General features: G+C 39.3%; 2 protein-coding genes across 2 annotated transcripts; both read left to right on the top strand.

The window, feature by feature from the left end:
- Nucleotides 1-5886: 5886 nt before the first annotated feature.
- Nucleotides 5887-8295, top strand: LOC112188944 (pentatricopeptide repeat-containing protein At5g66631). Its single transcript, XM_024328185.2, has one exon. The coding sequence runs from the start codon at nt 6131-6133 to the stop codon at nt 8105-8107; it is 1977 nt and encodes a 658-aa protein (XP_024183953.1). The 5' UTR covers nt 5887-6130; the 3' UTR covers nt 8108-8295.
- A 1142-nt stretch (nt 8296-9437) lies between these two features.
- Nucleotides 9438-12312, top strand: LOC112188227 (serine/threonine receptor-like kinase NFP). The gene is made up of 2 exons (XM_024327310.2): nt 9438-9503; nt 9742-12312. Exon 2 carries the CDS (start codon nt 10054-10056, stop codon nt 11926-11928), a length of 1875 nt encoding a protein of 624 aa, XP_024183078.1. The 5' UTR covers nt 9438-9503; nt 9742-10053; the 3' UTR covers nt 11929-12312.
- Nucleotides 12313-13130: the final 818 nt, after the last annotated feature.

Here is a 13130-nt window from a genome sequence, read left to right as displayed (position 1 = left end):
TGGATTCCTTTCAGAATCGGAGTATTTTCCTTCGGCGAGTGTGGTGGATGGGTTGGGTGCTGTTCTGGAGCTGCTGGAAGTGGTGGTGGTGGTTCTGGCGCGGAGGAGCCGAGGAGGATTTCGATTTTTGGAGACGGAGATTGGAGCAGGAGCCGGTAATGGACGGAGAGAGAGAGATAGACAACTCAAGAGAGGGGTGAGGGAGGGACTGAGAGGGAGATTTCGATCAGCTGCAAATCTGGGTTTTCAGATTTGGGGCTGAGATGGTCGATACCATCGAGAGAGGGAGTGAGGGAGGCTGAGGTCGATTTAGACTTTAGAGTTTTAGACGACTGGAGTCTGGAGGAGTGTTTTAGACTTTTAGGGTTGTGTATTTTTTATTTTTTAATATTTAACATATTATTATAACACCCAATTATGGAGCGACATGTGGCATATGCTAAAGATACGGGTCGGTTTGGGCTTTCGGGCCCTGAAAATATGAAGACCGAGACTGAACCGAAAAAATGCAATCGGGTCGGGCTTCAGACCGAACCGAAAATTTCTATATTAAAACCGAACCGAATCGAGCTTTTTTCCTCGGTTCGGGTCGGGTCCTCGGTCTTTCGGGTCCGGACGCCCAGCCCTAACGGCATGTAGCGACTAAAAACGCCATCGCAAGTAACCTATTTGCTACGGCAAATGCCATCACTTGCAATAAACTATGTTTTTTTTTTTTTTTTTAATGAAATTTTCCCTCCACATTTTATTAGAAATAACTGGGAAATTGATTTTCCCTCCATAATTGCGACGGCGTCATTGCCGTCGCCACCCCAAGTATTGTCCATATGAAGCTTTAGCGATAACCAATTGGCCACCCAATTTTTTCTGCCATTTTACACACAATCAAAAGATATAGTGAAACAATATAAAGCACCAAAATAATCCCTTCATTCATAGCTATCTCACAACTGACAAGTGCCAAGTTATATTTCATTACCAAGTACAAATTGAAATTAACCAAACAAACCAGGGTCTTTCATAATTATAAGAATCTACTAAGAATCTACCATACTAGATAACTGAAACTCTGGAAGAAACATTCCCAAACTTAATATTATTCAAAAGCAGACTTGACCACAATACTATTTATCATTAACTAGAGGGCTTGGTGAGTACTGGAGCGGGCTCAATTCCTTGATCACTAGTTGAATCTAGATGAACTCCTTCTCCTATGGACTCCCTTCTAATTTCATGGCCACTGGATGCATTTTGAACCTATCAGATGCAATAGAACCAAGTTAGATGAGTATGACAAAACCATGGCCACTGGATGCATCTTGAAACTATGACAAAACCATGTATATCAGTACTAGATCCCAAATTTAGTTCAATGCAATAGAACCAAGTCAGATGATTAAGAACTATAATTACTTCCATGCAATTTTCATTACGTCAACACTTTCATGACATAAGACGAGAAAATAATTAAGTACATTTTCCAAACTCTACAACATAAAATATTGTTCATTTAAAGAAGTCTATCTAATATCTAACCCGAAACTGACATGGAACATGGATAAAGTCAATTCAGAAAGACATACCCTTGAAGGCTTGGCTGACGAAGTTGATCTATTTAAAGCACTGCTTCTTGCAGCAGCTAAGGTTGGTTGAGATTCACTTCCATGTGATGAAGGGAAAAGTGGAGTTTCTGGGGGAGTGAGAAGCCTAATGACAGAAAGTTGAAAAAAGAAGAAGTCAGAAATATGTAGTTTTATTGAATACCAATTTAACTTCATACAGAATTCTCCAATTTAGCAATTCAATCATGAACTAAATGTATCAAATTCTTGTTCACTTGAGTTTAGGTAAACATTTCAAGAAATGAATACAACCAGAGTCTAGCACAGTAGCAGGCACATTTGAACTAATCAGGCTAATACAAACACTAAGCATAACTGAACCACAGGTACCACAAGTCTAATACTTGACAACATTACCACAGCTTGACAGAGATGTAAATAAGATTCTGAAATGCTGGCAATACAAAATGCACTCAGAGTCTATAAGTCCATAAAATCTATCTTCTTTCTTTTTCGGACATTCTCTACTGGATAATTATTTACTCAATCAATTTCAATGTGACTCTAAGGCGATGCTTTTCTTGCCTTGTCCTACTCAATACTGCAAATTTAGCTATAACTTCAGAAAAGCGATCACCACTAGTTGATTCTCTAATAGCATATTTTAGAAAGAAACTTTCCTGAATCCCACAACTCCAAAATAAACAAAATAGAACTAACAAGGGAGATAATATGCATACCCACTCAAAAGTACAAGACAAGATGCAGGCCACAACGCAAGAGACGGAGATATCTGATTGATTTCTGGGTATTAGAGTTTAGGGTCTGAGCGACGGATTGAATATGCAGAAAGAGGAAGAAAAATAGGAAGGAGGTGGAGTTGAACTAGCAGATGTCAATTTCGCGGATTGCTATGGTCGACTTCGTTGTCGGGACTGGATGGAGTGAGCGGGAAATAGCAGATGGAGGGAGCGGGAACAAGAACAAAGTTTATGAACCCAAAAACATAAAAAGCTTGCCGACATGTTTAATTTTGGCACCTATATCCACCCAAACGTAAAAAAATAAAACAAAAGAAAATGTATAAAATGAAAATACACGACGGCACTTATTACCGTAGTTAAAATTAAAGAAATTTGGTGACGGAAAGAATATTCCATAGCCATTGAGGGCATATTTATGCGACGGCAACGCCATGCCATGGCAAATAATTTTTCTCTTTGCGACGCCGCATTTGCCGTAGCGAATTTTAGATCAATGGCGACAGCATTCTCACGCCGACGCTAACTGGTGAAGCCAAACGAATTATTTTTTGTAGTGCATCAAACGCTTCCGCACTAAATTCCAACAATGGTATCAAAGCCACAAATTATAACAAATCCGAAAAAAGTGGTAATTGCATGTACGTAGTATGTCCATGTATTGTACAATTAATTTTGAGTTTTTCTATTGGAACCTCCAAATTTACTCACTTGACCTCTATGCTTTTTACACCTCTTATCAAATTTTCAAATACTAAATTTACTCACTAAACCTCACTAAATTTCCTCAAATAACCTCAATCATATAATTTGCAAACAAATTGTTATCTTTAAAATAAAAAAGTTAGTCACTTCAATGATTTAATCACTCTATAAATCTTAACTAAATATACATTTCTTAATCAAACTTGGGTTTCAAAAATTAATGTCTAATCAATAAGAAAATGCCATGAACTATTCTGTTTTTTTTATAAAATTTTTTTTTCTATTTTTTCTATGCAAAAAAAAAAATATTCTCAAAAAAAAATCATTTGTTTTTTATGTTTTTTTTTTCTCTATTTTTTTGTATCACTTGATTAATTATTTAAATATTTTTAGTTTTTAGTTTTCTACACTACTAGATTTTTTTTTTTTTGTAAATATAATTGGTTGACTTAGATTTAGGTCATAAATCCTAAACTCACCAACATGCATTCAACATATATATATATATATATCATACATTTTTATGTCATATGATCTTAATCATATTTTTAATTCTTATTAAATATATATGAATGCTTTAATGAGTATGTAGTGAAATTGAAAAATGAAAATAGATAAGGAAAATAATAAGAAATACAATCTAATATTATTGAATTGGAAAGTCTACATAAACTAAATATAATATTTTTTAGTATAATTATTGTCCTTAATAGTCATTTTATTGTCATTTAATAATTTATCATAGAGTGAGGTCAAGTGAGCAGATTTGGAGGTCCCAATAGAAACTCTCTTAATTTTCCTAATATACCAATGGTCCGTGATATGATAAGCTATAAAAGAGGTTCAAAAATGAAAAATACGCTAGAGTAATGAAAATATACGGTACCTGCCACTATTGAAGGCCTTGGAAGCATTCTGGGTTACATTTCTTGATAGCAATGATAATTCCGGTGTCAACACTTGAAGGTAAAAGCGTTTCCTCATCCACCCAACCCTTGAAAACCTTTCCAAAGCCTCCCTCACCAAGTAATCCGTCTGGCCGAAAATTCCTACAAGCAGTCTTCAACTCTTTGAAACTGAAAACTCTTAGAGTTGGATGTCCCCAAAACTTGGCCCTCAGTATGTGACTGGGCTGCCTCCGAAAATCGACTTCTTCCTCCCCCTTTTTTTTGCGTTTGAAACTCATCTTAACTTCCCTAAAGAAGATTATGCTCAAATCATACATGAATATTGATAATTGGAGAAAAGGAGAAAGAAAGATGTTTGAAACTGCATGTGTAAAATATAAGTGTTATCCTATATTGGAATAAAGTAAAGCATTGCATGAAATTAAACTCATAACCCGTAACCAATAAGTTTTAACTTTTGGGTTAGATTTCTAGATTGCTTACAGTTTGCTATTTTAATACTGTGAATGCCAATATAATAGAATACTGGAAGGCCACTTCTAAGGAAGTCACCTTTAGGGACAAAAAATTTACGGTCACCTTTGTGAGGATAAACGTTTACGAAACGTTCAATTTGTTTGACCAACATGTTTATTTTCCTTGCCAAAGCCAAGGTCTCCTTCCCATCCCTCGCCGACTCAACAAGTTGGTCACCGTTTTTCCTTGCCAAAACCGGAGTCTCCTTCACATCCCTCACTCCTTGCACCGTCAATACATCAAGCAGTCTTCTCAATTAGACCCATCTAGTTCCACAAGTTGGTCCGTGTACTGAAATTTCATGCAGTTCCACTTACTAACTTTTGATGACCTACGATTGAGCTCTACGCCCTCCTCCATTTGTTCTATCACTTCTATGAGATACTTTATCTCCTCCTCCGGGAGACCCAATTCCATGTTCTGCTCTGCTATATTTTCGATCACCGGTTTAAAAAAGCCTAGAGTGGATTTGATGTTCTTGAGGATGGAATTAAAGGTCGTAGACTTATCAAGCAATATTACTTCCTTAACCACATCGAACAGCACCCCGAATGCTGCTCCGAGAGCTGCCCGGCCGCCTAGAAACTCCCCTACCAAAACCATTCTCTCGGCTGCATGAGAGAGAAAAAAAAGAGGAAAATTTCACAAATGGTCACTCAACTATGACTCATTCGACATTTTGGTCACTGAAGTTTCAAATATATCACTTTAGTCACTCAACTATTACATTGTCAATCACTTAGGTCACTGAAGTTTCAAATTCCAACGTTGCAGGCTGATGCTCTGGGATTGAGGGATATGGACAATGATGTTCCGCTGGTTACTCTGAAGAAGAAGTTGGGTCGTCCCTTGGGCAGTAGGAACAAGCAACACCGGTCTGGTAAGCTGCAGGGTGTTGCTACTCTGAGGCTCACCTATCCTACTACAGGTGCTTCGACCTCTAGCCCTCGAGCAAAGGGCAAAGGGAAACTTAGTTTCCCTACTTTATCTTTGCCTAGCACTTGGCACTGAGTCTTCACTTCCTATTTCTTTGTTTTCTCTAGTTGTACACCAATTGAGGTCTCTAGGCAGCTAGGTTTACTTTATTGAGAGATTTGTAGTGAGGATTTGGTGTCTTGTCTATAGGCTCAATAAGTGAGCGAATATGTTATACAGTGAGGGTCACCTGTCTTTTGCTTGACAGCTTGTGCCATTTAATTCCTAAGTATGAGACAGCATCTGATATACGTGGCCTTCTGGCCGTTTAGTAATGAAATTTTTCCCTTCTCAAAAAAAAAAAAATAAAGAAAAATTACTGATAAATATATGTAAGAAAAATTAAGTGATCAAATTTTCTAAAAAACTCATTAATTTTTATTTTTTAAATTAAAAATACGGAATATTCATAGGTAAAAGTAAAACCAACAAAAATTCGTCACAAAACATTGGAGAAGAGTTTGTTGGCAAATAGTGTGACGTGATCATATTAGAGGAAGTAGGAGGGTAGTCGCATACCATCAACAACCCAGACACTGCAACCCTTGCACTACATATGGGGGAGTATGCCACAACTTCAATTCAGTTGTTACTTCCGCTTAATGTCAGGCCCAATCTCCAATCCCAATCTCGCAATCCACACCGGGGTCAATAATTGTTTCGCTACTCTCAGTAATGCACACCACCTGTTCGACGTATTGACATGCATTTCAAGCACCTCTCCCGTGGCCTAAACCTCATCAAAACCCTCACCCATCACCAGACTCGCCCCTACGCTCGCCACCCATTTCCCAACAAGCTCTCCCACTACCTCTACCGCGCCAAACTCATCGATTCCATTCGTCTCAAGCTCCGCAGCAGTGCCCCAAACTCTCTTGCTCATTTAGCAAATGACAGACTCCTGGATTCTTTTGTGGTCACTCAGGCCCTCCGCTCTGCTCCCTCCGCTGACTCTGCACTCTTGCTTAATGAAACGCTTGAGTCCAACCCCGACTTCATGCATACCCAGAACACGGTTCATGCGTTGGCTACGGTTCTGGCCAAGTCCGGAAGAGCCGGGGAGCTCAAGTACCTCATTGAGGCTGTCAATGCCGGGAGGTTTCGGAACGTTAGGCTGAGTTTTATGAACCTTATGCAGTGGCAAGCTGCTGTTGGGGACGTGGAGGCGGTTCTTCAAGTGTGGGAGGAGTATAGAGGGTCGGAGAAGCGTGTGTGCGCTGAGTCTTATAACATTGTCATGAGGGTTTATGTGCAAATGGGGAAGGACTGTGAGGCGGTGCGGGTTTTTTCTAGGATGATTGAAGAAGGGGCGCTTCCGAATTGTAGGACTTATACGGTGATGATTGAGCATATGGTGAATTGTGGGAAGTGGAGGTCTGCAATGGAGGTTTTTAAGGTGTTGCCTTTTATGAGGGTGAAGCGCACTTTGAGCCAGTATTTGCTTTTGGTGGAGGCGTGCGTTGTTGCGAAAAAGTTTGAGGAAGTTAAGGCTTTACTTGAGGAAATGCGGGTTGATGGACTGTTGCCTGGCCGAGCCATGCGTTTATCGTTGGAACAAATTCAAGAGGCGGGGTTTATTGAGGAGACTGAAGAGTTTCTGAGGGAAATGCTGCCTAATGAGGGAATCAAGAGTATAGGGTATTGTGATGATAGTTGTGATGATGAGGAGGATAGAGATGACGAGGATGCTGCTGCTGATGATGATGATCATGCTGGCGAAGGTAAAGAGCCTAGTGGGGTTCAGTTAAAACCATGGTTAGACCCGAGATCACTGGCAAATGCGTTGCAAAGTTGGAGCCCTGATGAGGTATCAGCATTAGAGGAGGCAAAATTCGTGTGGACTACTCGGTTAGTATGCAAGATTCTTAGGAGTTTTAAATCAGCAGAAACGGCTTGGAAATTCTTTTGTTGGGTTGCTTGTCAGCCAGGTTTTACCCATGATATTTACACAGTTCAAAGGATGATGACCCTTTTAGCACGCCATGGACATGCTGAATTGGTTGATAAACTTTTATCCAAATTAAGGATGGAGCAAATGAGATTGCCCTTTTCAACAATCAGGCTGATCATTGACTTTTATGGTATCTCGAAGAATGCTGACGCTGCTCTGAAGGTCTTTCACAATGATAGAAACCTGTGTGGCCCTATATCAAATTTCAATCTGATGCTTCTGTATTCATCTCTATTACGGACATTGACCAAATGCGGGAGGGATTCTGATGCATTGGATGTACTTGAAGAGATGAGCTTGAGTGGGATTTGCCCTGATATCCAGACATTTTCTGGGTTGATGCATCATTTTGCACTAAATGGGGACATCAAAACTGTGCAAAAACTATTTGCAATGGTTAGGCAGAGTGGAGTCCAGCCAGATGCTTATATGTTTAAAGTACTGATTCAAGCATATTGTAAGTGTGAGAGAGCTGCTCTTGCATGGAGAGCTTTTGAAGACTTGAGGAATTTGAATTTGCTGCCGGACGCTGCCACAAAAGAGTTGCTTGTAAAGAGTCTTTGGAAGGAAGGAAAGCGGAGAGAGGCTGCCGCTGTAGAAGAGAGTTGCGAGGAAACAAGTGATGTTCTTCCACTCACATTGCGTGGTCACATATGGACGGTTAGCTCTGCTGATCTCTCAAAAGTTTTTTCTATTTACTCCAGTAGCTTTACATCAGCTGGTAAATAGTATTTTAGATTATTGAAAAGAGCAATGATACACTTTGTAGCCAAATATTCAAGACATACGTCTTGAAGTTAGAGCAGTACTTTTTGAAGATGTTTGTGCTTGTATTTTTCTGTAATATGTACTGGCATTTTCCCCCTTCATGGTGGATTAAAATGAAATCAAGTCTAATGTCTTTTTCTGGAAATTAATCAAGTTTCATGTGTTTCTTTAATGCCTGGTTATATGTTTGTATGCCATATAGTCACTCTGGTAATGTATTTTCTTTTTAATTGCTGCTATTTGCTTGTATACAAAATGGAACTATGGAAGTATAGCTACTGCAGTTATCTACCATGGTTGGCCTTTTATCTTCATATGTATCCCTCTCGAGTTGCTGTTTCACACCAATTCTGTGGATGTTATTAAACAAGTATCCTGATTTCAAACTCTTTTGTTTGGAATCTTCATTTGTATGTTTTGTCTATTTACACAGAGGTACCAGTTTTTTCAGATTGGCCTTTTCCAACAGGCAACTATTGCCTATGGGTGTTTTACAGGCCTAAAAACCCTTTCTGAGGTCCTATTTTTGTTTCACATTATGATCGAATTCCATGGTTAAAAGGAAATGAATTAGTCTTGCGTCTTTTATTATTGATAAAACTGGATTGCCTAAAATTTTTGCTTGGGTGTTGTACATAGGTTGAGTCTGTGCTTTACACTTCATAGCCTGAGCTTCTTCTTTTGGGGAGTAAAAGCCCTTTATCAGTTCCTATACTTTTGTCTCATATTGTATCTGATGCAATGGTTAAATGGAAATGAGTTTAGAGTCTCGTGTTTAGTTATCAATAAAAATGGATTGCCTGATCATTTGCTTCTGTACGTTATATAGGCTGAGCACTTGAGTTAATCAGGCTTTGTATACTCACTGGCTCTCTCCACCTATTAGCTAAAGCTTTTATATTGAAATATTCAATATGGTCTCAAAGGCACCAAGTATAGGTTACCTGAACAGAGACAACCAAAAAGCTAGGGATCACCTATTCACTTGCATACCCATCAAATCAGTACAAGCATCTTAGAAATTATACACATGTAACTTCCATATTCCACTGCGGTAAAAATGTGTTTTCTCTTTAGTTGCCTGGTTATTTGTTTGTTTCGAAAACGGTAACACAGCTAGTTTCATTAAACTACTACAAGCCACCCCTGTTTATCTTATGTAAATCCCTCTTGCAGCCGCTTAGCATCTAATGTGTGGTTATTTTGATTAAAATAATCAGTTGTCTGTTTTTGTTGTCTTAACATCAAGTACAAGTGTCAACAGATTGGCCTTTTCCAACAGGCCAACCTATAATTTGAGGGCAATTAAGGAGGCCTATAAGCACTAAGCAACCTGCAATTATTTTCTCCGTATCAGGTCAGTTCCTATCTTGAAATGGTTTCATGATTTTGATGCCAATGGTTCCCTGCTAATCGGAACTATCAGGATATTCTCTTGCTGTATAATTTCAGTTCTGGTGGACCATCAAGTAATTGGTTTTCAGATGTTGAGTTGTTGACTTTGTATATAGAAATGATAGTAGGGACGGACAAGCTGCCGGCCTAACTTGATTTTGTGCTTTAGATTAATCTGATATGTTTGAATGTCTTAGCAGGAAGAAATTTTATAGTGCAGAAAATGGTCAAGTACGGGAAAGCTGCTTTCATTTGGATGTATTTTGTGGCTGAAAGCGTAAGAGTGACCTGAAAGATACTTCTGCAATTTTTTTTGTGATGACCAATGCTAGAACAGCAGAAAGAAGACTTGTTCAAATTGAAGCTACAAACAGGGGTCCCTTGGATTATAAATATCAAATTTTATATCTTTTTAATTTGGGACTGAAAGCTCATCTTTAGCTTGGTGAATTTTCTAGCAAATATTCCAATAACTACTTGATAGCCTCCATACGCCATACTAGCTTGTGGCAATGGCAGTCTCCATCCTACGTTCATCAATAGTCTGTATTCTGCTACTGTTCTTCTTCACCACTCAAATTTTAGCCCAGCCAGTACCACAGTCGAACTCGACCACAAACTTTTCATGTGCAGTAGATTCACCATCTTCATGCGAAACATATATAACTTACTTTGCACGGTCTCCAGGGTATATGAACCTGGAAAACATATCTGATCTATTTGGGGTCAGTGTCTCATCAATTGCCAAGGCCAGTAATCTAGCTTCCAGTTACACAGGTCAGACCCGATTGGTTGCAGGCCAACTCTTACTAGTACCTATCACCTGTGGTTGCACTGAAAACCGGTCTTTTGCAAACATTACCTATCCGATCAAGAGTGGAGATAGCTACTATGTGGTTTCGATCAATACATTTCAGAATCTCACCAAATGGCCGTTAGTGCAAGAGATGAATCCAGCTCTGATTCCCACCCACTTGCAGATTGGTGACAAAGTGATTTTTCCTTTGTTCTGCAAATGTCCCTCGAAGACGAACTCAGATTTAATTCAGTATCTCATCACTTATGTCTGGCAGACTGATGATGACATCTTTAGAGTGGGTGCCAAGTTTAATGTTAAAGAATTTGAGATCTCAGACGCAAATAACCAGCGGGACTTCAGCAATTCAAGTGCAGTAGTGGGACAACCGGTGCTGATACCACTGACAGAGTTGCCTGCTCTATTCCAACCACTACCCCCTCATGGAAAACACAACTACCGGTTGATGCTTATTGTCATCATATGCTTGGGAGTTGCTCTATGTGTTGCTTCTCTTTTGGCAATTTTCGTGGTTTACACTCGTCGTCTGCACAAGAGACAGAAGCTTTTGAATGGTAAGAGTTTGTCTCTGGAAAGCGCTGAATGGTTCCGAATGAAAGAAGCAAAAGGTGAAGAGAAGATTGAGCTGAAGTTTGTACAGGACAAGCTTCTTCCTGGAGTTTCAAGCTATTTAGGAAAGGCAATCCTCTATGATATCAAAACAATTATGGAGGCAACCATGAATCTCAACGACCACCGTAGGATTGGAGGGTCTGTATACAGGGCTGTAATTGATGGGAAGGTCTTGGCTGTGAAGAAAACCAAGGAAGATGTCACTGAGGAACTAAATATCCTGCAGAAGGTAAATCATGCAAATCTGGTGAAACTTATGGGCATCTCATCTGAGATCGACGGGGATCGCTTCTTGGTTTATGAATATGCTGAAAATGGATCACTTGATAAATGGTTGCACTATAAATCTTCAAGCGGTTCAAGTTCTGGGGCATTCCTCACATGGAGTCAGAGATTAAGCATAGCTCTAGATGTTGCCAATGGCCTGCAATACATGCATGAACACACGCAACCGAGCATCGTTCACATGGATATAAGGACAAGTAACATACTTCTTGACTCCAAATACAAGGCCAAGATAGCAAACTTCTCCATGGCTAGAACGGCTGCAAACAGTGTTACACCAAAGGCGGATGTTTTCTCTTTCGGTGTTGTTCTGTTGTCTTTGCTTTCGGGGAAGAAAGGCATGGAAACAAAAGAGAATGGTGAGGTCATCATGTTGTGGAAGGATGTTAGGGGGGTTTTGGAAGCTGGAGAGAAAAAACAGGAGAGGTTGAGAGCATGGATGGATCCAACTTTGGAGAGTTTCTATCCCATTGATGGTGCTTTGAGCTTGACATCCTTGGCAAGCGCATGCACACAGGAAAAGTCATCAGCAAGACCAAGCATGGCTGAAGTTGTCTTCAACCTCTCTGTTCTTACTCATTCATCGTCTGAGTCGACACTGGAGAGGTCTTGGAATTCTGCATTGGAAGCAGAAGAAGTTCTTCAAACTATCACTCCTATCAGAGCTCGCTGATTCGGTGATCAAGAATCTTTTAGTGCAATTTGATGTATACTTTTATGTTCATAATCCTGTGCTAAACAACTTGCATTCTGTTCCTTTTTCTATTTTTTGTGCAATGGGAGTGTTATACTGTATAGTATTAAGAAAATCTGAACTTTTCATTCACGGTGATGGAATTCAGTGCATATTTGACTGTTTAACCTCATATATATTACTGGAGCATAATAATTTGTACAACAGAAACTTCTTAGCGAGAACGGCCGAACGGGTTATGTGAAGATTGGCAAAACCATGAAGAAGTTCCTTGTATGGTAAGTTTTCAAGACTGGTTTAAATTAGGAAATAAGATATAAAAGTTAGTTGCTGCCGGCAGAGGTCGTTCCTAATTAAGTATTGACAAGTGGCGGCGACGAACTTTTGTTGGGAATGTTGAAAAGGCAACTTTTCCCATGAGTTCTCTGAATTCTGATTCCTATCACCACGCAAGGCTCGTTGAAAATAAAGGTTGCAGCCAGAGGGGAGACCTAGACTTGTTTTAATTAGTCATAATACAACTCATCATGTTCATGTTCAACTATTGGGATACTAAATTCCGGCCATAGCTACAGTACTGCTTCAACGATCACAGCATCTTTGACCTTTGGGAACAGTTTGAAGCCATAGACTTGGATTAGTTTATAGTTTTATACATGTTGATTAAATGATCAAGGTGGTAGTAATGAAACGGTTTTGAAGCTACTTGCCATTTTCCATCTCTTCATGTATTAACTTACTGACTAATTATTTCCTTGTTTGTTTTCAAAGATTCAATATATTGGGGTGGTATCTTAGCCTGCCCAGAATATGAATAGTATCTAAGCCCTTGAGCCAAGGAATAATTCTTTTTTAAGGTATGAATTAATCTTAAGATGTTGTAGGAGAATGGAATTGTGTGTTTATTATTGATAATAGGAGCCCTTATATAGGGAGTTACAAGGTCTACAAAAGGCAAGAGAATCCGAATACAATTGAATACCTATAACACTTTCCTATTACAATCTTAAACCCTAGTTTGTAGAGGCACACTATGTCGACATCCTTCAACACTCCCCCTTGTGCCGCTCAAACTTGGTGATGACGCTTTGATCGTTGCCTCGTTAAAAACCTTATCAGGTAACAAAAACCCTGTGGGACAAAAATAACCCTGGTCGAAGGACAAAAAGAGCACAACACGT

The sequence above is a fragment of the Rosa chinensis genome, chromosome 2 (genome assembly GCF_002994745.2).
Source record: "Rosa chinensis cultivar Old Blush chromosome 2, RchiOBHm-V2, whole genome shotgun sequence".
Classification (NCBI taxonomy): Eukaryota; Viridiplantae; Streptophyta; class Magnoliopsida; order Rosales; family Rosaceae; genus Rosa; species Rosa chinensis.
This window is presented reverse-complemented; position numbering and strand designations above follow the sequence as displayed.

Coding starts and splice junctions, on each gene's coding strand:
- LOC112188227 (XM_024327310.2), top strand. CDS start 10,054: ATGGCAGTCTCCATCCTACGTTCATCAATAGTCTGTATTCTGCTACTG.
- LOC112188944 (XM_024328185.2), top strand. CDS start 6,131: ATGCATTTCAAGCACCTCTCCCGTGGCCTAAACCTCATCAAAACCCTC.